This window comes from Spinacia oleracea, chromosome 4 (assembly GCF_020520425.1).
Source record: "Spinacia oleracea cultivar Varoflay chromosome 4, BTI_SOV_V1, whole genome shotgun sequence".
NCBI classification, from domain to species: Eukaryota; Viridiplantae; Streptophyta; class Magnoliopsida; order Caryophyllales; family Amaranthaceae; genus Spinacia; species Spinacia oleracea.
Genome location: NC_079490.1, coordinates 22,436,738 through 22,461,338, shown reverse-complemented (window position 1 = coordinate 22,461,338; position 24,601 = coordinate 22,436,738). Strand labels below are relative to the sequence as shown.

The window sequence follows — 24,601 nt, the reverse complement described above, 5'->3', positions numbered from 1 at the left end:
GTTCACCATAAAATCAACACTTCAAATTATGAGGAATAAAAGTGATACTATGGACGACAAGTGTTAGAATTTAGTGTGGTCAGTGCCAACACCACATCGTATGTGGGCCTTTCCGTGACTCGTATGTCATTATCGTTTGTTGGGAAATCTGAATAGGGTCAAGCGAGCAATGACGGACAAACCAGGGTGTGTTATCTGTGGAGAAAACGAAGAATCCACCATCCACATCTTACGCGACTGTCCAGCAGCTAAAATGGTGTGGAGAGGAATGGGTGGCTCTGCAGATTCTGTACATTTCTTCCACCCATCAATCAAATAGTGGGTTTAGGATAATCTCAAGCATATTGATGAGGCGGACATGCTATGCTGGGCTACCTACTTTGGAGTCACAATCTGGTGGCTATGGCATTGGAGAAACGCATTGGTCTTTGGGCGACAAGATGACATCCCTATTGATTATAGAGCCTTTCTGAAGGTAAGGTACAATGAGATTCGTAGAGCCTTAGAAGGTGATGATAAGCTAATAGGTCGACACTTGAAGGAGAAGGTTTAAACCTTTGTCAAGTGGATTGCTCCTTGTGATGGGTAGTATGCACTCAAGGTTGATGGCGCAACGAAGGGTTCACCAGGACCTGGAGGTGGAGTAGCTATTATTCGTGACCACAGAGGTGTACTAATTTCAGCTCTATCAGCTGATTTTGGGTTATGCTCTTCGTTCAAGGCATAAGTGTTGGCTTTGACCAAGGGACTAGAGTTAGCTAAGCAATTGCCAATCAAAAACTTAGTTGTCCAAATGGACAACTTAGCATGCGTACAGATTCTACAAACAATGACATTGGAAGGAACGAATGTGCCCACCTCCTAAGCTAATGTCTCAAGCTTCTTCAATGCCTGGGATGGAGATCAAAGTCATATACACGTATAGAGAAAGCAACCGAGCGGCGGTTTGATTTGCAAACCAATGCGCAACTCAACACATGAATATCTATGTCCTACATAGTATTCCATCAGGACTTGGTATACGTAGTATTGTTATTGAGGATACTAGGGGTGTGGCTCTGCCACGCCTGATTCCTCTGTAAAAAAAATTCTATGTTCTTATAATGTAGTTTTGTATTATTTGGAATTTCTTCCTCAATTGAATAAAAAAATCCGAAAATAGATAACCTGAAAATAAATTGACCTTGGCATAACTGAGTTAATCAAAGACAATTTAGTTTAAATTGATTTGTATCCAACATAACGATACTATATAATGTCGATAGACCCGAAATTAACTTGATTCAAATGGAATATGAATAACCCTTACCCGTACCAAAGCTCCTCACAACAAACGGTCCCGACCAGAAGACAAAATGAAAAACTTCGAACTCAATATGGAGTATGAGTATTTGTACCCGAACTAAAACCCGTATTAGTTTTATGTTTAGCCTAAGAAATAATGCATGCCAATAGTACACAAATTAGTTTCATGCTAATTGAAATGAATATAATCCAAATTATTAGGACAAATTGAGCAAAGCAAATTCGATCCGTAATTCATAACCCTAAAAATAAATTCTCATAACCAAAGTAATACAAATAAAATGTCGCAAAAAAAAAAGAAAAAAAAAAAGAATTGAATATTCTCTCTCCTAAAACTCTAACTAGCAGCTGCTCTTATATCTGGTTCTTACTTCCTGGTCCTTGTGCCGCCTCCATCTCTTAAAACCCTAACTCACTCTCCTCTAACAAAACCAGCATCTTCTAGTTTTATCATCACCTCCATTCCGCCAACCACTCCTCCTCCTCTTCCGCTGCTATTCTCGGTGTCGAAGAAACTGTATGTCTTGTCTTCCTCTTCTATTCTCTCCCCTTTTTCTATTTTGCATCGATTTTTTCGGATATTTCTGTTGATTTTATTTGTATTTGAAGATCCAATAAGTGTTTAATTTCATGCGGGGATGATTGGTTTTTCCTGATATTATTGTTTTAAAATTGATAAATATGTTGTATTTGGTTTGTTTTGATGTTGTTTGATGTCAGTTACAGTAACTCGTCTATACCCAGTTCATGATTCTAATTGAAAATCATATAAATCTGAAATTTGAATATAAGATAATGAAAATTATTTGCCTTTCTTTGTTATTTCCCTTCAATCCGTCTCCTGTGACTTTTTCAATTTGATTTTGTGATTTTTCAATTTTGATTTTGTTTTATTAGATGGTATCTCCTTTTCTCTGCTTTTAGTTATTACTTGATTGATTAGAGTGTTCTGATGCTCTTATAAGATTGATTGTTTATGCATTTATAATATTTATTGTTTATGCATTAAATGATGCTATAAGAACCTAATCGTGAGCTTTATAGTAATCGATTGGTTGCTTTGTTCTCATCTACGGAGTATGATTTACTTAATGAAGCCACAGGCATGTAAATATTTTTTCCTGAGATCCTTTGTTGATCAAAGATGGCTTTTTTATATGTTTGCATCTTTTATGAATTGGATTCGCTTCTTTGAATCAATTTTTGGCTATCAAAAGTTCTAAAGTTTATCTTGGTGAATGATTATTTGCAGTTTGTATTTGCTGGTTTTGCTGAGTTTTGCACTCCGTTTTGCACTCCGTTTTCGTTGGTTGTTTGTGCTCTTGTTTGATACTGGGGCCATTATTAAGAAATGATGGCCCAGCAACGGAGTCATGTTCTACTTATATCCTACACACAAGAGCTTAAAGATGGGAAGCCACTCTATGTCTCTTCAAATTGTCTTCCTCTCAAGGTGTCGAAGTTTGAACCTGCTGGCCATTCTTTTCACTCTGCTGCTCTTAGACTTAGTGGTTACTGTGAAGAAGATTCAGACAAGGATGATGATAAGAGTGTGTCGAATGATAAAGAAACTTTTACTCCTTCTTTTGAGTCCTACAGTGGTAAGAGTAAGAAGAAATCTGGAGGTGATGGTAAACAACAACAAGATCATTATGCATTGTTGGGGTTGGCACATTTGAGATACCTTGCAACTGAGGAGCAGATAAGAAAGAGTTACCGTGATGTTGCTTTGAAATATCATCCTGACAAACAAGCTGCACTTCTTCTGTTAGAAAAAACTGAAGCTTCAAAACAAGCGAAGAAGGATGAAATTGAAAACCATTTTAAGGCCATTCAAGAAGCTTATGAGTTGTTAATTGACCCTCAAAAAAGAAGAATGTACGACTCAACTGATGAATTTGATGATGAAATCCCCACTGACTGTGCACCACAGGATTTCTTCAAAGTTTTTGGCCCAGCTTTTATGAGGAATAGCCGGTGGTCTGTTAACCAGCCTGCCCCTTCATTAGGAGATGATAATTCTTCATTTGAGGAGGTTGAAAAATTCTACAATTTTTGGTATTCTTATAAAAGTTGGAGAGAATTTCCACATGAAGATGAATTTGACCTTGAGCAAGCAGAATCTCGGGATCATAAAAGATGGATGGAAAGGCAAAATGCAAAGCTAAGTGAGAAAGCAAGGAAAGAAGAATATACCCGGGTACGCTCTCTTGTTGACAATGCTTATAAAAGAGATCCCAGGATAGCTAAGAGAAAAGAATTTGAGAAAGCCGAAAAGAAGCGTAAGAAGGAATCCAAGTTCTTAGCCAAGAAGTTGGAAGAGGAAGAAGCTGCTCGAGTTGCTGAAGAGGAGAGGCTTAAGAAAGAGGAGGAAGACAAAAAAGCTGCTGAAGCTGCTGTGCAACAGAAGAAGGCAAAAGAGAAGGAAAAGAAACTTGTGCGCAAAGAACGCACCCGTCTTCGGTCACTTGCTTCTGAAGTTGCATCTGGGTCTGCGTTTGACATATCTGGGGATGATGTGGAAACTCTTTGTATGTCACTTGATATGGAACGGCTCAAGAACCTGTGCAATAAGTTAGAGGGGAAGGCAAAAGAGGAACAAGTTAAACTTCTCAAAGACTCACTTAGTGGTAAAGTTAGTGAGGAGAATGGTCCAACTCCGGCACCAAATCCAACGCCAAAGCCAACTGGTGCGGTGAAATCAAATGGAAATGTGGCATCTTCTAGTGTCCTTGAAAAGAAAGAGAAGGAGAAAGAGAAGCCTTGGGTCAAGGAAGAAATAGATCTCTTGAGAAAAGGTATCCAGAAATTTCCAAAAGGTACATCACGGAGATGGGAGGTTATATCTGAGTATATTGGTACTGGAAGATCAGTGGAAGAGATTCTAAAGGCAACAAAAACAGTTCTTCTTCAAAAGCCAGACTCGTCCAAGGCGTTTGATTCGTTCCTTGAGAAAAGGAAACCAGCAGTATCAATTTCATCACCACTTAGTACTAGAGATGAAGTTCCAGCTGTGAATGGGCCTGTGAATGGGCCTGAGTCTGTTCCTGTTCCTGAGCCTGTGGCTGATGCTACTAGTTCAACAACAACCTCTACCGATTCTCCAAATGTATCTTCTTCAACAGATATCCCGTCTGCTTCTTCTGACCCAGATGTGTGGTCTTCAGTTCAAGAGAGAGCTCTTCTTCAAGCTCTGAAAACATTTCCAAAGGAAACAGCTCAGCGTTGGGAGCGGGTTGCAGCTGCTGTCCCGGGGAAAACTGTCAACAATTGCAAGAAGAAATTAGCTTCACTGAAGGAGACTTTCAGAAGCAAGAAAACGACTGCTTAAAACTTTACCAAAGGGGTATGGAATCTATCTGATGCATCATTATTATCATCATCATAAAATTTTGATCCATTATTTTTAGCTTTGCTTAGGGATGCTACTTACACTAGAGTGAGGATTCGTCACTTGTTGGCGAATGGCGGGTGTTGGTTCAAACAGTAGTACGCATTTTTTGACGGATTTAAGCGATTCTTTTTTGTAAGGTTTACCCATCCTTTTAACTTACAGGATACGCTGATCATATATTATTATGCCTTTGATTTCAAAAGTAACCACCAGATTAGTTTTATTTTCCAGTCGACCTATGTCTTTTGTTTCTTTTTTGCATTTTAATATGAGGGAGTTTTATTTTGTTGATATGGCTCTGAGTTTGATCTTCAAATCTGTAATCGAAGACCTGATTACCAGACCATGCGAAGAGAAAAATGTACAAGTTTAAGGCATGGCATCAATTTGCACTGTATGCCGTGCTCAGTCGAGTGTTCGATGTTGGTAATCTATGTATGCTGAATGAAAATCAAAGGAAAACCTCAAAACCCTTGTATCAGATTCTTAATTTTATCAACGTAATCTCTATTTTTGAAAAAAGAAGGTTTTAGGTTGAGGTTTGACATTAGCCCTTGATAAAATCAAATAAGGATGGAGTCCATAAGCATTCCAACACCTCATTTTTATCCAAGTGCTACACTTCTTATTTTAGGGTGTGTTCTCTTCGCATGGTTTGGTTTGATTTTTCTAGATTGTTATACGGCTTAATTGTTCTATGTGAGTGCTTTTTGCTTTTTTTTTGTTTGGTGTGGTCTGATTTTTCTGGTCTGATCTAATAAGTAATAATAATAAGGTGAAGAGAATTTTTTTTTTTTTTTTGGTGATTGGAGAGGGGTCAGACCCCTTGATAAAAAACTAATACAAACTACTAAAGAAAACACAAGCAGTTAACATGGCAATAACAAGACAGAAAGCATAAGAGAGCAGTTGAGTTTCCACTTATGCGAATATGATTCCTTTCCACTTCTGCGAATATGGTTCCTCAAGCAGCTAAAGCAGCTACCTTCCTTGCTATAGTCACCCCTCCCAAGTCCTCCAATAAAACGGCTTGAAGATCCGATGGGACCGCTCCAAAGATCAATAGCCGTTGCTCCATTGTGACTCCAAAGTTGGCCAGCCAATCTGAAGCTCGGTTGGCTTCTCGATAGCAGTGATTCACCGTTACCTCCCAACCATCCCTATTGATCAAGCTTTTGCATTGTCTAATTATATGAAAGGAGGGCGAATTTGGAATGTTGGTGTCTACCAACAGTTTCACAACCACTTCCGAATCCACCTCAAGTTGAACTTTTCTATGACCCGCATTCCATGCTATAGCTAGGCCACGCCTCACCCCTAACAATTCTGCTTTCACACTTGAGCACACACCACACTTCGCTGCAAACACCTCGAATAGCTCACCTCTATGACCCCGAATTAAGCCACCACACCCAACTACTCCCGGATTCCCTTTCGAAGCTCCATCTGTGTTCAATTTCACCCATCCCTCTCTTGGATACAGCCAACGAACTTGAATAGTAGTCATGCCTCTTTTCCTCTTCCCTAGTTTGATATCTTCTCTTTCCCAAGCTCGGTTTATTTCTCCAACTCTAGCTATAATGAAAGTGTGTTGGTCTAGGGGAATGTCTACTACTCTGTCAAAACACCTATTGTTTCTCCACTTTCACAGCCACCACAGTGTTGTAGCAAACACCACATTCCACCCTTCTATCCATGATTGATTATTTGCTTAACATTGCCTATAATGGTTGGTTTTCCTTTTTAGTTAACATTGCCTATAATGGTTGGTTTTCCTTTTTAGTTGCCTATAATGGTTGGTTTTCCTTTTTAGTTGCTCTCAGATCAACCATAACCATAAGCTGTGCGTGTGAGTATACAACTTCAAAGATTAAGACAAGAGGTGATTAATTCATATTAGGAGTTTCCCTAGATAGTCGTCCAACGTCCCGTTATTGCTGTTGGGTCAATTGAAAATAATCTCTCTGCAATTACAGGGTAAGGTACGTTATTGCTGTTGGGTCAATTGGAAATAATCTCTCTGCAATTACAGGGTAAGGTTGTGTATGTCCGACCTTCACTTAACCCCCTTGTTACAGGAGCCTCTTTAAGACAATAGGGTAATGATAATGATAATAATGATATCAAAGATGGGTTGACCCCACCACATGTGGTTGTAAAAATATGATGATCAATTAGGGGTTACCTTAAAAATACACTACTTTTGTATTTACTACCTTACAAAATTTTTATTTTAAATTACTATCTTAAAGTTCTAATTTTTTTTGTATTAACTAACACTTTACAGTTTTCTTATTTTAAAATTGAGATATTTCTTTCGTTTCTTAATCATTTTAAGTTAGTCAAAACCCATTCTTCTCATTTATGTGTAAGGATTCCATATGTATCTTTCTTTTAACATTTTGTAAAAGGTAGAACGAAATAAATATTATTTGTAAAATTTTAAAATATTTATGAATTATCATATATCTAAATTTTAAAATGAAAAAACTGTAAAGTGGTAATAATTTTTTTTTTTTGAAGTTTAAGGTAGTACTTTAAAAATAATAATTCGTAAGGTAGTAAATACAAAAGTGGTGTATTTTTAAGATAGTAAATACCAAAATTCCCTAAAACAAATAAAGAGATAGTTGGATACGGAGTAATAGTTTCACAATCATCTTTCAAGGCAGTTAGGCACATACCTGACAAAACTATACCCGGACCCGAAAAACCAACCCGTTGATCCGATATGTAACTGAATATGACCCAAAACGAGACCCGAACTTAACCCAAAAACCAAATAGATCTGACTCGTAACCGACCCGAACGACTCGAACCGATCTTCATCCGAAACCGAATTTAAATTTAAATAAACCAGAACTGATTCGAACCGAAGACCCGAAACCAATCCGAACCGAAGAGCAACTCGAATTTACCAATAGTTTGAATACAAGTTTTTTTTAGCTTTTATTATTATTATTATTATTATTATTATTATTATTATTATTATTATTATTATTATTATTATTATTATTATTATGAAGCGATTACACAAAGTTGGATGGGAGCCTAGCCACTAATTGGGCTCCGACACCCTTATTCAAAGCAAAACACAAACAATGAAAAAGAAAAGAACAAATGTTAGCAGCATCCGTGTTACTCTGAGCAACCCGTGAGACCCTAGACATGAACTCGAGGGCATCACTCCCTAGTTCTCCAAAGGTGGAGAAAGCAAAAGCGATAAAACCATATCCGTTGCCTATGCACTTCGCTTCATACTTCTTCTTCTTCCTGGCAACAGCATTAGCGACAACAACCCCATGAGCAAAAGCATCAACTCCTGGCCCGGTGAAGGGAGAGATACCTGTGACATCTAAGCATACATTTTTCCCTTTCTCCTAAGAGTAGACAAGAAGGTCTGCAGGACGGAGATCTCTCCCTTCCTCAGACAGAAATCCCAAAGGCACCTCCTTCTGCACAACAACCCCCGTATGAGAACATATATCCCCTAACACATCTCGAACCAAGTTATGGCGGAATTTCAGGCCAACATCATTATCACAATGCACTGCGTGATCCCCGAAACGATCTATGATTTTCGAAGAGCAGCAAGGACAAGTAAAGTCAGGAGGGAACATAGGGATCGCAAGGCGATAACACAAAATACACCTGAATTGTCTTGGGTGCATCGTCTGCCCTAACCCCTCAATTGGGAGGGCTCTCAAGAAGTCTAAGGAGTGTGCCGCTCGGTTGCTAATGAGTATATCCTTTTCTCTGGAACTCGGGTTGTGCTGTCCCATCATCTTCTTCTCTACCATATCAAAGTACACTGTAGCCAACTTTTTCATAAACGGGGGGGCTGGTACCACACGGCAGAGATCGAGAGGATCGAAATGACACAAATCCCGAAAGCTATTTAAAGCTAAATCACAAGCAAGGCCCAAAGCTAAATTAGGCTTTATTATTATTATTATTATTATTATTATTATTTATTTATTTATTTATTCTCTTTTGTGCTATAGGAAAAATCTTTGATAATGTGTTATTCCAGTAGGAACACGCACAAGAGGGGGGGGGTGAATTGTAATTAGATCTTTGATAAAGTTTCTTGCGGAACTTAAGAAACAATCAAGAAACTGAGAATAGAGAAGACAATAACAACAATTGTGAAAACTTCTTGATACTAATCAAGAAGAGAATTCTTTTATTATGGTAATGCCTCGATTACAATAATCTCTCCAACACAAGTTCCTCTCAAACTCGTGTTCCTCACAGTAATCTACTTCGATTACAACTCCTTAACTTCTCTCTCTCAGACTTAAACTCTAAGTCTAAACAGGATAACTCTATCCTTACTAATACAAAATATAATTCGTGTTTGGATAACTCTAGATATTAATAATGCTTTTGTGAGGATATAAGAAACTTAGGAACTTTGAATTAACTAGGACACAAACTGTTTTAGAAAATCTTAGACAAAACGTTTTTAGGAAAGCAAAAACTCTCAGAATGTTTGTGTACTTTAAACCAAAAACGATTTCCCTTTTATAGTGTTTATCCTTAGGGTTAGTTCCCTTCAAAACCTCAACTGCTAACTGCCAGCACTTTGGTCTCCACGTCCCTTGACTTGAGGAACAAGGGGAAGACCACTTCCCACGTTCAGCCATGAAGCAGTTGGTGATTTGACTCAATCAAACCCTAAAACATTTCTTTAAAACAGATTTTATTTATCTACAAAAACTTAGGAGAATTTTTAGGAAAATAAGTTTTGTTTAAATAAAATAAAACGTAAATCTGTTTTATATTAAATATGCAAAACTTGTTTTTATTTATGAAATGTTTTCCATAAAAATCGCTTCCAATAAAATAAATGGCCTAATTAAATCATAAGTTCCTTGAGTACTCTATATACCATTAGCATAATTAATATTTACATAAAATTCTAAGTACAGTGGACTACCTAGACTTCATGTCTTCCCTTTGTCTGGAACTTGCAACTCAGAAGCTTCAGACGTTCCAGCCAAGGAACATTGATGAGTTCCTCTCTAGCTAACACAGGAACTCTTGGCTATGAGTCTGTAATAGTTCTTGTGGATATTCGGAACTCTTGATATGTAACTGTGTTGCTCCTCTTGTGACTTCAAACTGGAACAGATACAACTTCCAGCTCTGAAACTCCATTGACTGTTCCAAGTGTACCTCAGGAACTTCACCAGTTTATTCAAGTTCCTATCCTAATAGAAACTTGGGCATATGCCTGTTCAAAGTCATTTAGCAACCATAATCAGGAAGTTTGCAATATGTGTGTGTCATCAACCAAAACATAGGAACAACAATATTCCCCCTTTTTGGTGATGACAACACTTGCAAACTTTTTACAAAGAGAGTAAGTACAAACAAACAAGAACTTATACAGACTATTGTGAAACAGAACATAAAAATTGAAAAACAAAAGAGAAAGATTAGAGAGAAGAAAGAGGAGCACCCTTGGCTTACAGAGAGATTCAGAGAGATTGATTCAGGAACTGGATTGAGTGTGCCTTGGAAGTTTGCACCCATGACTTCCCCCTGTTGACATCAACAAAAAGCATAGCACGAAATATAGCCATTCCAAACACAGTGCCCCACGATCAACGTTTGGCAAGTTAAGCTAGCCTCAAAGTATTAAACTAACTCATACAATAAATTGAAAGCAAGCAGTAATGATCAAGACTAGAAAGCATAGATATGTGTAACCAAGCAAGTCAAAATAAGATGGAACAAATACCCAAGTTTAAAAATTATACAAACCAAAAGCAAATTAAAAAGATTGTTCCATGGCAAAAGATAAAAGAAACATGGGATAGGGTGATTTAGGCTTGGGATGGGGAACCAGAACCAGCAGTTTCTTCTATCACAGTCTCCTCAAAAGATTCCAGATCGTTGATCTTTGTGAGGATTGTGGCACGAGTTGCATTGGCTTGTTCTGAGTAGTGGTGAAGATCGTTTTGGAGAGTCTTGACACTTGTAACCAATGCACCTATGTGGGCCTGCATTGAGCTAATCCTGTGATCTGTTCCCTCCTGTAGTTCCACCAGACGAGCAACTGTTGCCTTTAGCTCCAATATCTGATCATCCTTTGTGTTCCAGGCACCCCCATGATCTTGAACATGTTCCTGTTCAGATGGAACACTACGAGCTTTGGACTTTTTGGAGGATCTGGGTGTCCTTTTTCTTGGCCTAACAGTTTCAGGCAGTTCCTCTTGATTCAGTGGAACAGCATCCTCCTCTATGGGCATCTCCTTGACATCCCCTTCCTCATTTATTTCCATGAAGACAGGCCCTCTTTTCTTGTTCTCCTTCATTGCTACCCTCATGCTCTTTCTTTTTCCTACACTCTTCCTGTTCCCTCGAGGTAAAGGGACCTCTATTTGTTCGAGTTCCTCCTCCTCCTCCACTTCTTCTTTAACTGCAATTCCTTCCTGATCTTCCTCATCTTGTTTCTCTTCCTTTCCAGCCCTAATGACTTTACCCTGAACCACTTTAAGATTTAATAGATGGAGCATTTCAAGTTGAAGGATTTGGGTGGATTTTAAGGGAATCACAAAGTATGGGCTAAGGTCAACTGAGAAGCTTTTGAAGATTTCTGTGAGAAGGGAGGAGTATGGAATTTTGAATTTGGGGATACAGGTGGATAAGTGTTTGATCATGATTGCAGGAAAGTTTATGGGAATTTTCCTTTCAAGACAATACATGAGACATGCATCAAACAGACTTGCTATGTTCCTTTTCTGAGTTCGAGGAACTACACCTCTCCACACAATATTAAACAGTAATTTTTGAAGAGGTGAAAAGCAGTTGTGTGAGGTGGAGGTGGATACTTTAGAATCTCCTCCAATGGAACCAACTATATCTTTCTCATCTACATTATCTATGGTCACTGTGATTTGACCTTTGAGCCACATATCAAAACCCCTATTGGGTGTACCAAACAGCTGTTCCAGATAAGAGGCATCAAATTCGATGCGAGTTCCATTCACTTTACTTGAGCATACATTATCAACACATGCAAAGTTCTTGCAGAATTCTTTCATAGCTTCAGGAATTAAGGGGGATTTGGCATAGGTACTCAACAGACTTACCCACTTTTGTTGTTCAAGGATTTCCATCAGCTCTTTAAATTTCGTGGCTTCACACCATGTTGAGTTGATTGCGAACCCCTCGACCAGATTGTTTTCCTTTGCAGTGAGTTTCTTGGACCCTTTTACTTCCCCCTGAGTTTGAGCAATCTCCTCTGTTTCCTCGATGTTTTCACCAGAAGCTTCCACTCGTCGTTTTTTGGATTTTCTTGTGGAGGATCTAGGGTTTGAGATTGGGGATTTCATTTCGATGTCAGTGTTGGTTTGTTCCCCCTGAGTGATTGCGAGCATTGGATTGTGGGATCGAAGAGGAATTGGCGATTGAATGGGTGAGGTATCCATGGGAACAGGAGATGAAGGGTTTCTCTTTCGTTTGAGGGATGTGAGATCAGTGTTGTTGCTTGTGAGAACCATGGTTGAGGTTATTTATTTTATAGGTGGAAGGAGAGGTGATGTCAGTGGAGAAGGCGTGTGAGAGAGAGAAAGGGGGTTGCATGGATTGATTGTGGAAAGTGAAGAGTTTCTCCTATTTATTGCCAATGGAACCGTTCCAAACATTCTTTGAATATGGGTATTCGGTTTTTAATTAAAAAAAAACATAAAAATAAAAATAAAAGGAAAATGAAAAAAAATTGTGTTTGACTTTGACTTGCTTAATTTCGTATCTCTGACTTAACTAGTTTGAAAGGAACTGCTTACCTTGCTCATTTGAAGTGTGAGTGAATTTGCCACGATGGTAAGCTTCAACTATGTTTGCACACAAGATTTTGTGTTTGTAATAGTCTATATGTACCATGATTTTTGCTTTTGCCTTAGAGGAACTCCAATTTGGCAATTACCTTAGCTTGATCATTCCGAGTTCCATTCTCATTTTCTCATGTTTCTCTCTGTTCAAAGGCTTAGTTAAAATATCAGCAATTTGGTGATCAGTTTGGCAAAAGTCTAATTTGATCAAACCTTTCTCAACATTATCTTTAAGGAAATGGTGTCTGATGTGGATGTGTTTGACTCGGGAATGATGAACCGGATCTTTTGAAATACAAATAGCACTAGTGTTATCACAATAGATAGGAACACAATCATAGATAATACCAAAATCTCTTAACTGTTGTTTTATCCATAGAATTTGTGAGCAACAAGCTGCAGCAGCTACATACTCAGCTTCAGCTGTGGATAGAGCAACAGTATTCTGTTTCTTGGAACCCCAAGAAACCATGCATGGACCTAGGAACTGTACCATACCTGATGTGCTTTTTCTATTCACTAAGTCACCTGCATAATCAGCATCTGCATATCCTCTTAGCTCGAAGGATCCACTTCTTGGATAGTAAAGGCATAGGTCATCAGTTCCTTTGAGATATCTTAGTATTCTTTTCACCGCAGTTAGATGGGACTCCTTTGGATTTGATTGAAATCTTGCACATAGTCCTACACTGAAAGAAATGTCAGGTCTACTGGCTGTTAAATATAATAGAGATCCAATCATACCTCTGTATTTTGTTTGATTCACACTTTTCCCATTTGGATCAGTGTCTAATCTGGTAGCAGTTCCCATGGGAGTGTGATTTACTTTGGCTGACTCTAGCTCATATTTCTTTAGGAGTTCCTTCACATACTTTTGTTGGTGTATCATGATTCCCTCCTCGGTTTGCTTGATTTGTAAACCAAGGAAGAAGTTGAGTTCCCCCATCATACTCATTTCAAATTCACTGCTCATCAAGCTTGCAAAATCCTTGCACAAATTTTCATTAGTTGCTCCAAATAATATATCATCAACATAAATTTGAACTACTAACAAGTCAGTTCCTCTAGATTTTAAGAATAAGGTTTTGTCTATTCTACCTCTTTTAAAATCATTTTGAAGGAGGAACTTTGATAATCTCTCGTACCAAGATCTAGGGGCTTGTTTTAGTCCATAGAGAGCCTTATCTAATTTGTAAATGTGATTTGGAAATTCGGGATTTTCAAATCCAGGGGGCTGTTCCACATAAACATCTTCCTCTAAGAAACCGTTTAAGAAAGCACATTTAACATCCATTTGATAAAGTTTAAAACCCATGAAAGCAGCAAAAGCAATTAAGATTCTAATGGCTTCTAATCTAGCAACAGGTGCAAATGTTTCTTCAAAGTCAATGCCTTCCTGTTGATTATAACCTTTGACCACTAACCTTGCTTTGTTCCTTATGATTGTTGCATGTTCATCTTTCTTGTTCCGGAACACCCATTTTAGCCCTATCACCTTCTGGTGCTTTGGTTTGGGTTCCAAGTGCCATACCTTGTTTCTTTTGAATTCATTTAATTCTTCTTGCATGGCAATGATCCAGTCAGCATCTTCCAGAGCCTCAGTGTGATTTCTTGGCTCAAATATGGAGAGGAACGCGTGGAATGCGCAAAAGTTCCTTAGTTGTGACCTTGTCTGAGTTCCTTTTCTGATGTCACTCACAATGAGTTCCATTGGGTGGGACTTTAGATGCTTCCAAGGTTTAGGTTGAAATTGAGCTACTGGTGTTGTGGCATTTTCGTCAGTTCCTTCTATGACCTGAGTTCCCTGTTGGGGTTCCTCTGGTGTTGTTTCTGGATCTTCTTGGTTTTCTGCTTGTTCCTCTAGTACGGGAACTTCTTGATTTTGTTGAGCAGTTCCTCTTGCTGTGTGTTTGCTTATTTGGAACTCCTCATCATTTTCTGCAGCACGAGATAAACCAATCTCGAAAAATTCTTGTTCCTGTACTATGTCAGTTTTGTTAGATTCATCAAATATTATATGTACACTTTCCTCAACACACATAGATCTTTTGTTATAAACTCTATAAGCCTTGCTATTTAAGGCATATCCTAGGAACACTGCCTCGTCGCTTCTTTCATCAAACTTCCCCAAGTTCCTTTTTCCATTGTTGTGGACAAAACATTTGCTCCCAAAGGCTCTAAAGTAAGAGATGTTGGGTTTTATACCTTTTAGTAGCTCATAGGGGGTTTTGTTTAGGATTGCTCGAATCATAACTCTATTTATAATGTAGCAAGCAGTATTGACTGCTTCAGCCCAGAAGTTCCTAGGCAAGGAACTGGCTATTAGCATGGTTCTTGCCATGTCCTCTAGGGTTCTATTTTTCCTCTCAACAACTCCATTTTGTTGTGGAGTTCTGGGAGCTGAGAAATTGTGGTCCATACCTTGTTCCTTGCAGTATTCATCGAATTTGTAGTTTTCAAATTCTGTTCCATGATCTGATCTTATATGGATCAGTTGGTGACCTGTGGTTTTCTGGATTTTCTTTGAAAATGTAACAAATTCATCAAACGTTTCATCCTTGCTTGTTAGAAATATGACCCAAGTAAAGCGAGAGTAATCATCAACAGTAACTAATACATATTTTTTCCCACTTCTGCTTTGAATTCTCATTGGTCCACATAAGTCCATATGGATGAGTTCCAATGGTTTTGTGGTGCTTACCAATTTCTTAGATTTGAAGGAACTTCGGACATGCTTGCCTTTTGCACATGCATCACACACTTTATCAGTTAGGAACTTGATTGAGGGGAGTCCTCGAACCAGTTCCTTTGATCTTAGTTTGTCAAGCAACGAGAAACTAGCATGTCCAAACCTCCTGTGCCATAGTAGGGAATTTTCTTCAAAGGCACTGAGGCAGGTTAGATTGTTCCTGGGAACTGTATTGAGATCCACAGAATATGTGTTCCCTTTACGAGTTCCTTCCAAAATAACCTTCCCAGTGTTATTGTTTATGATTTGACAGTTTTCAGAAGTAAAACTTACAGAGTTTCCTTTGTCACAGAATTGAGAGATGCTTAGTAGACTGTGCATCAAACCCTCGACTAAAAATACATTTTCAATGGCGTAGGAACTTGACCTTCCAACTTTTCCAATTCCAATAATTTCTCCTTTCATGTTGTCTCCAAAGGTCACAGTTCCTCCATTGTAGGCTTCTAGTGAGAGGAATTTAGATTTGTCTCCTGTCATGTGTTTGGAACACCCGCTGTCGAGATACCACGAGCTGTTCCCCTTCACTAGAATCTGTAAAGAGATCAAAGGTTAGTTACAGGAACTCGGGTTTCCTCGAGTTCCTTTTCAACTATAACTTCAGACTTCTTAACCCATTTTTGTTTTACATAATTTATGTTTCTTTGATCCTGTTCCTTCATCTTGGAACACTCAGTACTTATGTGACTTCCACTTCCACATGAGAAGCAGACTTTTACACTAGGAAGATCCACATACTTCTTCTTATGACTATTTTTATGGTTAAAGCCCAATCCTTCTGTTCTCTTAGATTGAGCATTCTCAATCCATTTGGGAGGAACTTTAGGTGGTTGTCTCTGTGCCCTGGCCATGGATAGTTCCCTTTCCAGTTTCTCTTTTTGTTCCTTTGTGGTGATCAGATCTTTGTTTAAATTTTCTAAGTCGATGTTAAAAATTCCCATGTTGATTTCCAAGGATTTTGTAGGATCTAAACTTAAATTAAACATCTTATATTGACTGAGTTGAACTTGTAGAAGGATGTTTTCATTTCTAATTTTTTCGAATGACTCATTAATAGAGGTATTTCTATCTAGTAATTCAAAGAACCTGCCTTGGACATCAGATCTAATATTGTTCAGATAATTTATGTGGTCTTTACTGAGTTCCAAGGCTCTATCACTTTGTGCTTTTAATACACTTAGCTTTTTGTAATCATCTAGAGTTTCTAGCAACAGTTCAATTAGTTTTGACTTTGAGAGACACTGAAGAGTGGAGGAACTTACTTCTTCTGATGGAACTTGATCAGTTCCTTCTGTTCTAGCCATAAGGCAGAGATTTGCAGTTTCTTCATTTGGTTGTTCCTCATCGTCTTCTGAGTCTGTTGCTTCGCCCCATGCAGCTATCATGGCCTTCTTGAAGTTTGGTCTGTTGAAGGTAGACTTGTTAAAGCGATCTTTGACCTGTTCCTTCCCTTTTCCTCTGGTCTTGTCGTTCTCCCACAGAGGGCATTCACGAATTTGGTGATCAGTTTCTCCACATTTGAAGCAACCTTGCTCAGTTTTGGAACTAGTGATTTTCTTGGCAAAGTTCCTTCCTTTCTGGTTTCCTGGTTTGAAGTTCCTATAGAGCTTTCTCATTCTTCTGACCAGCATGGCAGCCTCTTCTTCATCTGGTTCAGATTCATCGAGTTCCTCAGCCTTTAGAGCAAGTCCTCGATTTCTTGAGCTCTCGGGAACAGCAGCTCCAAGATGCAGTTCGTGTGTCATCAAGGAACCAGCAAGTTGTTCAATGTTGAACTTGGTGAAGTCCTTGGTCTCAAACAGTGCAGTGACCTTTGTTCTCCAGCGATCATCTTGTGGCATGCTTCTTAGTATTTTTCTTACCTGTTCATCTGTGGGAATGATTCTACCAAGAGAAACTAATTCATTGGTTATGTTAGTAAATCTAGTGAACATTTCTTGAATAGTTTCTTTTGGAAGCATCTCAAATCTTTCATATTTAGACATCAAAAGGTCAATTTTGGAACGCTTAACTTCATTAGTTCCTTCGTGGGTTACTTGAAGTAGTTCCCAAATCTGTTTTGCGTTCTTGCACCCCATGACTCTGTTGTGTTCATGAGGTCCAAGCCCGCAATGCAAGATTTTGACAGCCATGGCATTCATCTCATATTTATCAAAGTCTTCTTTAGAAAATTCAGACATTGGTTTAGGAACTACCTCGTTTTCAGCATTGGTCTTTGTTACCTCGAAGTCTCCAACTTCAATTACACGCCAAACTTGGTAATTTTCAGCTTTGATGAATATCTCCATTCTATTCTTCCAGTATGAGTAGAACTTGCCATTGAACATAGGTGGCCTTTGTGTCGAGTAACCTTCTTCCAGTTTCTCTTGTGAGTTCATACTTTCAGGAACTTGACTCAAACAGGGTTTCCTGTGTTTTGGTGAGTACTGGCTCTGATACCAACTGTTATTCCAGTAGGAACACGCACAAGAGGGGGGGGGGTGAATTGTAATTAGATCTTTGATAAAGTTTCTTGCGGAACTTAAGAAACAATCAAGAAACTGAGAATAGAGAAGACAATAACAACAATTGTGAAAACTTCTTGATACTAATCAAGAAGAGAATTCTTTTATTATGGTAATGCCTCGATTACAATAATCTCTCCAACACAAGTTCCTCTCAAACTCGTGTTCCTCACAGTAATCTACTTCGATTACAACTCCTTAACTTCTCTCTCTCAGACTTAAACTCTAAGTCTAAACAGGATAACTCTATCCTTACTAATACAAAATATAATTCGTGTTTGGATAACTCTAGATATTAATAATGCTTTTGTGAGGATATAAGAAACTTAGGAACTTTGAATTAACTAGGACACAAACTGTTTTAGAAAATCTTAGACAAAACGTTTTTAGGAAAGCAAAAACTCTCAGAATGTTTGTGTACTTTAAACCAAAAACGATTTCCCTTTTATAGTGTTTATCCTTAGGGTTAGTTCCCTTCAAAACCTCAACTGCTAACTGCCAGCACTTTGGTCTCCACGTCCCTTGACTTGAGGAACAAGGGGAAGACCACTTCCCACGTTCAGCCATGAAGCAGTTGGTGATTTGACTCAATCAAACCCTAAAACATTTCTTTAAAACAGATTTTATTTATCTACAAAAACTTAGGAGAATTTTTAGGAAAATAAGTTTTGTTTAAATAAAATAAAACGTAAATCTGTTTTATATTAAATATGCAAAACTTGTTTTTATTTATGAAATGTTTTCCATAAAAATCGCTTCCAATAAAATAAATGGCCTAATTAAATCATAAGTTCCTTGAGTACTCTATATACCATTAGCATAATTAATATTTACATAAAATTCTAAGTACAGTGGACTACCTAGACTTCATGTCTTCCCTTTGTCTGGAACTTGCAACTCAGAAGCTTCAGACGTTCCAGCCAAGGAACATTGATGAGTTCCTCTCTAGCTAACACAGGAACTCTTGGCTATGAGTCTGTAATAGTTCTTGTGGATATTCGGAACTCTTGATATGTAACTGTGTTGCTCCTCTTGTGACTTCAAACTGGAACAGATACAACTTCCAGCTCTGAAACTCCATTGACTGTTCCAAGTGTACCTCAGGAACTTCACCAGTTTATTCAAGTTCCTATCCTAATAGAAACTTGGGCATATGCCTGTTCAAAGTCATTTAGCAACCATAATCAGGAAGTTTGCAATATGTGTGTGTCATCAACCAAAACATAGGAACAACATAATGTTATGATACGTGGCAATACAATAAAGAGAACTTAACAAAAGAAATCAAATATACAACCATAAATTTCACTTTTTTTTTTGACAGCCATAAATTTCACTTTTTTTTTTTGACAGCCATAAATTTCACTTATAACGACATATGTTCTTGAAGTGATTCGAGCTTTTGGTCTCAATACTAGTTACATGCTTTACTAAATCGTGATAAATTATTGTTAATCACTAAAATACACTACAAGGTATTATATTTATCCATGTCTCATTTCTCGTCCTCTTGCCCGTAAATTAGTAGAACTAAGAGTAAAATCGCCTAATTTATCACTTGTAAAATTGTGAAAATATAACCATTAAATTATCGATTACTATAACTCTCATACCATAAACCATTAATCTCTGAATCATATACGCTTAAGTCTTAAACCTTAATTATTTTGTAAAAAAATATTACTACACAATAATAATTTATGAATGCATCAAATGTAAAGAGAAATAACCTAATCAAAACTCGAAAGCCGAGAAATACAATCCAACCCAAAAAACTCGATCTAACCCGAAAATTTCGATATAACCCGAAAAACCCGATCCGATATGAACCTATATGAAATGAACCGATCAGATATTGACCCAAAATCTAGACCCATACCAGACTTGACCTTATTAAAAAAAACCCAAAATAACCCGAAAGAACTCAACCCATATCCAAACCTGATATGAAGTATAAATGACTCGATCCGAATGGACCCAATCCGAACCCGATCTGAACGACCCGTTTGCTAGGTCTAAGAACATCTATCTTTATTCTATAAGGGATCTCCTAAGATCATTTTGGTAAATGACATTTTGGTTTTCCTCCTATAGAATAATTTTCATTCAAAATTTAATTAATCAAATTATAGTAAATAAACAAATTAATCATTAATGTCAAGATTTAGGGAAAGTTTAATTCAAATTTGGAACTTATACTATTTTCTAAATGGAAGCAATCTGATTGGGAAAAAAAGAGTCAAAGCAAGATTATATAGTGACACAATTATTCTGTAAAAAAAAATACGAATAGTACACGTATCCACCTTTCAAGGTTAGGAGTAAATACGAAGAATTAAAATGCGTCAAATTATACACTAAAAATGTACTCCTTCCGTCCCTTAATACTTGCACCGCTTTCCTTTTCGGGCCGTCCCTTAATACTTGGACCGCTTCTATAAATGAAAATTTATACCAATATTATATTATATCTCTCACTTACCTACTACCACACCTACACCCTCACTCCTTACAAAAAATCATTTAAAAATTCACAACCCCCAATCACCACTCTCCACTCCTTACACATTTCCCACTAACTATATTAAAAAAAATACTCCATTATTAACTAACACATACTCCCTCCGTCCCATAATTATCGTCTTGTTTGACCAATTTCACGGTTTTTAAGAAATATATTTGGAGTGGATAAGTCTAATGATTGGATTGTACTTGTGTTGGAATAAGCAAAAAGACAAACTGTCTTTGTTTCCCCCCATGTGCTGATCAAATCAGCCCCTCATTTATATTTTAAAAAATAAGTGCACATGGATCCTAATCAAAATAGTTTAACCAATAAGAATACAATAATATTTATTCTCAACCAATCAAAATGCTCAGATTTATAGCACACATACTGTAATCAGACTCCCTATTTTTTTTGGCACTCTTCTTGCTCATTTAAATACAGAGGGTTAGAGCAAAAAAAAAACGTTCACAATTTCAGATACAAATCCCATAAAAATTGGGCAGCACCTCATTTAACTACACAGGTATAAATCCCAGAAAAAAAAGGAGAAAATAAAGGGAGGAAGAGTTTATTCTAAAAAAAAATCAAAGTAAAAAAAGGGAAAAAAAAACAGAATAAGGGTGCATAATTGCCTGCGGGGGAATGGCTTCAGATTTCAATCTCAATTGACGCTTGGTTTCCAGATGATGAAGATGAAGAAATGGGTGGATATTCCGGCTTTAACTTGAACGATGCTCCGATTCCAGAATCAGAGATGGAAGAAGACTCTGGAAGTGATGGAAATCATCACATAATCAGTTCCGATGATAGTTCTGATGATGATATAGAAGAAGTTGGGGACATACTTCAAAGCAACACCGTTTATTTTGATTTGAACCATCCACCACTAGAGACTGCACTCCATCAAACAGGAAATCAGCAACAAGCAACACAGAATCATCCTAAGCGCCGCATGCTCAGCAGTCAAAACAAGCTTCACATTCTCATATGGCTCCTAGATAGGGCAACAAGGGGCAAAAAAGAATACGGGTCAATAATAGCAGCATCAACTCACTTTGGTGTCACGACAAGGACCATATCTAGGATATGGAATACAGCAAGGAGGCAGAAACAAGCAATGCGAAGGTATAATCTTGCAACTCTACATCACAATGCTGACAGGAAGAGAATTCAATTAGACATTGATGAGCTAACCAAACTTGCAATGGGAGACAAAACATGTATAAGGGACTTAGTTCCAAAGCTTGGCATAACGAGGGGTACAATTCATCGAATGATTAAAAGGGGAGATATCAAGCCACATACAAATCCATTACATCCTGGATTGGGGGATCCAAACAAGATAGCAAGGATGACATACATTTTGGGTATGCTAGTGGGGGACACACCAGAAACAAAGACACGGTACAAACCAATGTATGACTATGTTCATCTAGATGAGAAATAGTTTTATTTGACAAAGAAATCACAGAGATGCTATCTTGCAAGGAATAAAAAAGGCAAACACAGAGCTGCACCATCAAGCAAATGGATACCAAAAGTAATGTTCACAGCGGTTGTTGCAAGACCAAGATTCAACACACAAAAGGAGTGCACTTTTGATGGAAAAATAGGCATATTCCCATTCACATATAGTGAACCAGCAAAGAGAAGTTCAAAATACAGAGAGAAGGGGACATTAGTGACCAAAGTCATTGAATCAGTAAATCAAAAGGTGACAAGGAGCATGTTAATCGAGCAAATCATACCGGCAATAATAGAAAAATGGCCACCTACTGAAGGTCCGAAGACAATATTCATTTAGCAAGACAATGCAAAGGCACATGTGACTCAAGATGATGCTATATGGCAACAAGTGTACCAACAAGGTTATTTCACATTCATACTAGTGCAACAACCACCTAATAGTCTTGACATGAACATATTGGACCTCGGTTTTTTTAGGAGCATTCAATCATTAATGCACAAAAAAATGCCAAAAGACGTAGATGCAAGAAGTTCATGATGCCGTTTATGAGTTGGAGCCTAAAACACTGAGTAATGTTTGGTATTCACTGCAATATGTTTGGAATGCTATTTTAAAGTCACAGGGGGCAAATGAATATGTCTTGCCACATGTAAACAAAGCAACACTTGAAGATGAAGGTAGATTGGAAGAGCAAGTACAAGATCCAATGTGGGCAGTCATTCAAGCATGGGATGCAGTACATGGGGAAACAAATGCACAGCCAGAGCAGGTAATTGCAGCAACAGGAACAAGAAATGCACAACCGGACAGAAACACACCAGAGAGTTCTAATGCAAGGGAGTTAAACAGAAACATAACAACAACCACACAACTCAACAGAGATATACCCGAAAGCTCTAATGCAAGGGGAAGAAACACAAACAGATCAAACTCACTAAGAATTTTGAGGTAGCGAGGCTTAAACTTGTGTTTTGGGGGCATGTAGTTAAACTTTTTGTGTTTAGGGGCATGCAGTATAACTTTTGTGAACTTGAATGTGAATGTATTTTGAAACCACTCGGGTAATGATGATTTATAAACATTTTAAGGTTTCAATCTTAGTTGTGATGATTTGCATTATGTCAGAATGTCCCCAAAAAATCACAGAAATAAACCCTACCATTAACCACTTAGCACCCGAGAAGCCTCAAATCAGTCAATATTGACCGGTTGCTAATGGCACGGAGTGTTTAGTGGCATAAAGAGTTTGTTTCTCAGTATATATGAAGACTCACCATTGATATGATAAAAACAGTACTATAAACATGGGACAATCAACCACAACTTAGCATACGAAAAACATCAACTCATTTACTAATGGCACAAAGTAGTAAATGTCATTAAGAGTTTGTTTCTCAACATTTTTAGAAATTATAAAGGTGTTACTGTTAGGTTATGATACATATGACATTTACATAGATCATGCGGAAACAACCATTAACCCAGGAAACATATTATTTACACATAATCATATAGCATAATTAGATGCATACTCTTTGTTGCGTGCCCTCCCTAGCTGCGCCCGAACCGAACAAGAACAAGTCTTTTAGGACTCCAAGTGTCGTCCCTCCGTAGATAGTCCACAGCACGTCCGGATCCGCCTTAAGATTGACCAACTAGAATCGCCCTTAAGGTACTAGAAAATTTCGGCACTTTTGAGCAAGATGTGTGTTTGATTTTCTCTCAAAAAACTCACTTTTGAATACTTTGAAACTTGTATATAAATTATGACCCCTAGGCCTTTATTTATAGAGTTATGGAAAAGGAATCGTAATCCTAGTAGGATGCGAATTAATTGGAATTAGAATCCTACATGAATTCTATTTAATTAATTTATCCAATTAGGAATAGACATTTAATCATACACTGACTCTTGCAGATTCAGGAATCACGCATGAGCACAAACTCACACACACACGGCAGCCACAAGGACTGCCCATGCGTGCGAGCTGCAGCCCACGCAGCAAGGCCCACGCATCCGTGGCCTTGGCGCGCGCTGGGCTTGTGGCGTGCGTGCTTGCTGGGCGACGGCCTGGCTTCGTGCTGGGCCTTCGTCCGGCAGGCCTCGTCCGATGCTAATTCGTACGATACGCTTCCGATTAAATTTCCATTTCCGGAATCTATTTCCGATACGAACAATATTTAATATTTCCGATTCCGGAATTAATTTCCGTTTCGAACAAATATTTAATATTTCCGTTTCCGGAATTATTTTCCGATTCCGGCAATATTTCCGATTCTGACAATATTTCCGTTTCCGGCAATATTTCCGATTCTGGTAATATTTCCATTTCCAATAATATTTTCCGATACGTACCATGTTTCCGTTTCCGGCAACATCTACGACTTGGATAATATTCATATTTCCGATACGATCCATATTTCCGTTTCCGGCAATATCATCGTTTCCGGAGTATTCATTTCTTGCCTGTGACGATCTTAGCTCCCACTGAAACCAAGATCCGTCGGTTCCGAATATTCATAGATGGAGTATTTAATGCCATTAAATACTTGATCCGTTTACGTACTATTTGTGTGACCCTACGGGTTCAGTCAAGAGTAAGCTGTGGATTAATATCATTAATTCCACTTGAACTGAAGCGGCCTCTAGCTAGGCATTCAGCTCACTTGATCTCACTGAATTATTAACTTGTTAATTAATACTGAACCGCATTTATTAGACTTAACATAGAATGCATACTTGGACCAAGGGCATTATTTCCTTCAGTCTCCCACTTGTCCTTAGGGACAAGTGTGCATTTCCTAATTCCTTTGTCGCTCGATGCTTGCTC

At 38.0% G+C, this 24,601-nt stretch overlaps 2 protein-coding genes across 2 annotated transcripts; both read left to right on the top strand.

Moving 5' to 3' along the window:
- The first annotated feature begins 1,548 nt into the window (after positions 1–1,548).
- On the top strand, positions 1,549–4,929 carry LOC110795697 (uncharacterized). The gene is made up of 2 exons (XM_022000711.2): positions 1,549–1,822; positions 2,558–4,929. Exon 2 carries the CDS (start codon positions 2,657–2,659, stop codon positions 4,634–4,636), a length of 1,980 nt encoding a protein of 659 aa, XP_021856403.1. The 5' UTR covers positions 1,549–1,822; positions 2,558–2,656; the 3' UTR covers positions 4,637–4,929.
- Positions 4,930–21,002: 16,073 nt separating this feature from the next.
- LOC110795690 (uncharacterized) lies at positions 21,003–21,749 on the top strand. The gene has a single exon (XM_022000704.1). The coding sequence runs from the start codon at positions 21,003–21,005 to the stop codon at positions 21,747–21,749; it is 747 nt and encodes a 248-aa protein (XP_021856396.1).
- The last annotated feature ends 2,852 nt before the right edge of the window (positions 21,750–24,601 follow it).

Coding starts and splice junctions, on each gene's coding strand:
- LOC110795697 (XM_022000711.2), top strand. CDS start 2,657: ATGATGGCCCAGCAACGGAGTCATGTTCTACTTATATCCTACACACAA.
- LOC110795690 (XM_022000704.1), top strand. CDS start 21,003: ATGGGTGGATATTCCGGCTTTAACTTGAACGATGCTCCGATTCCAGAA.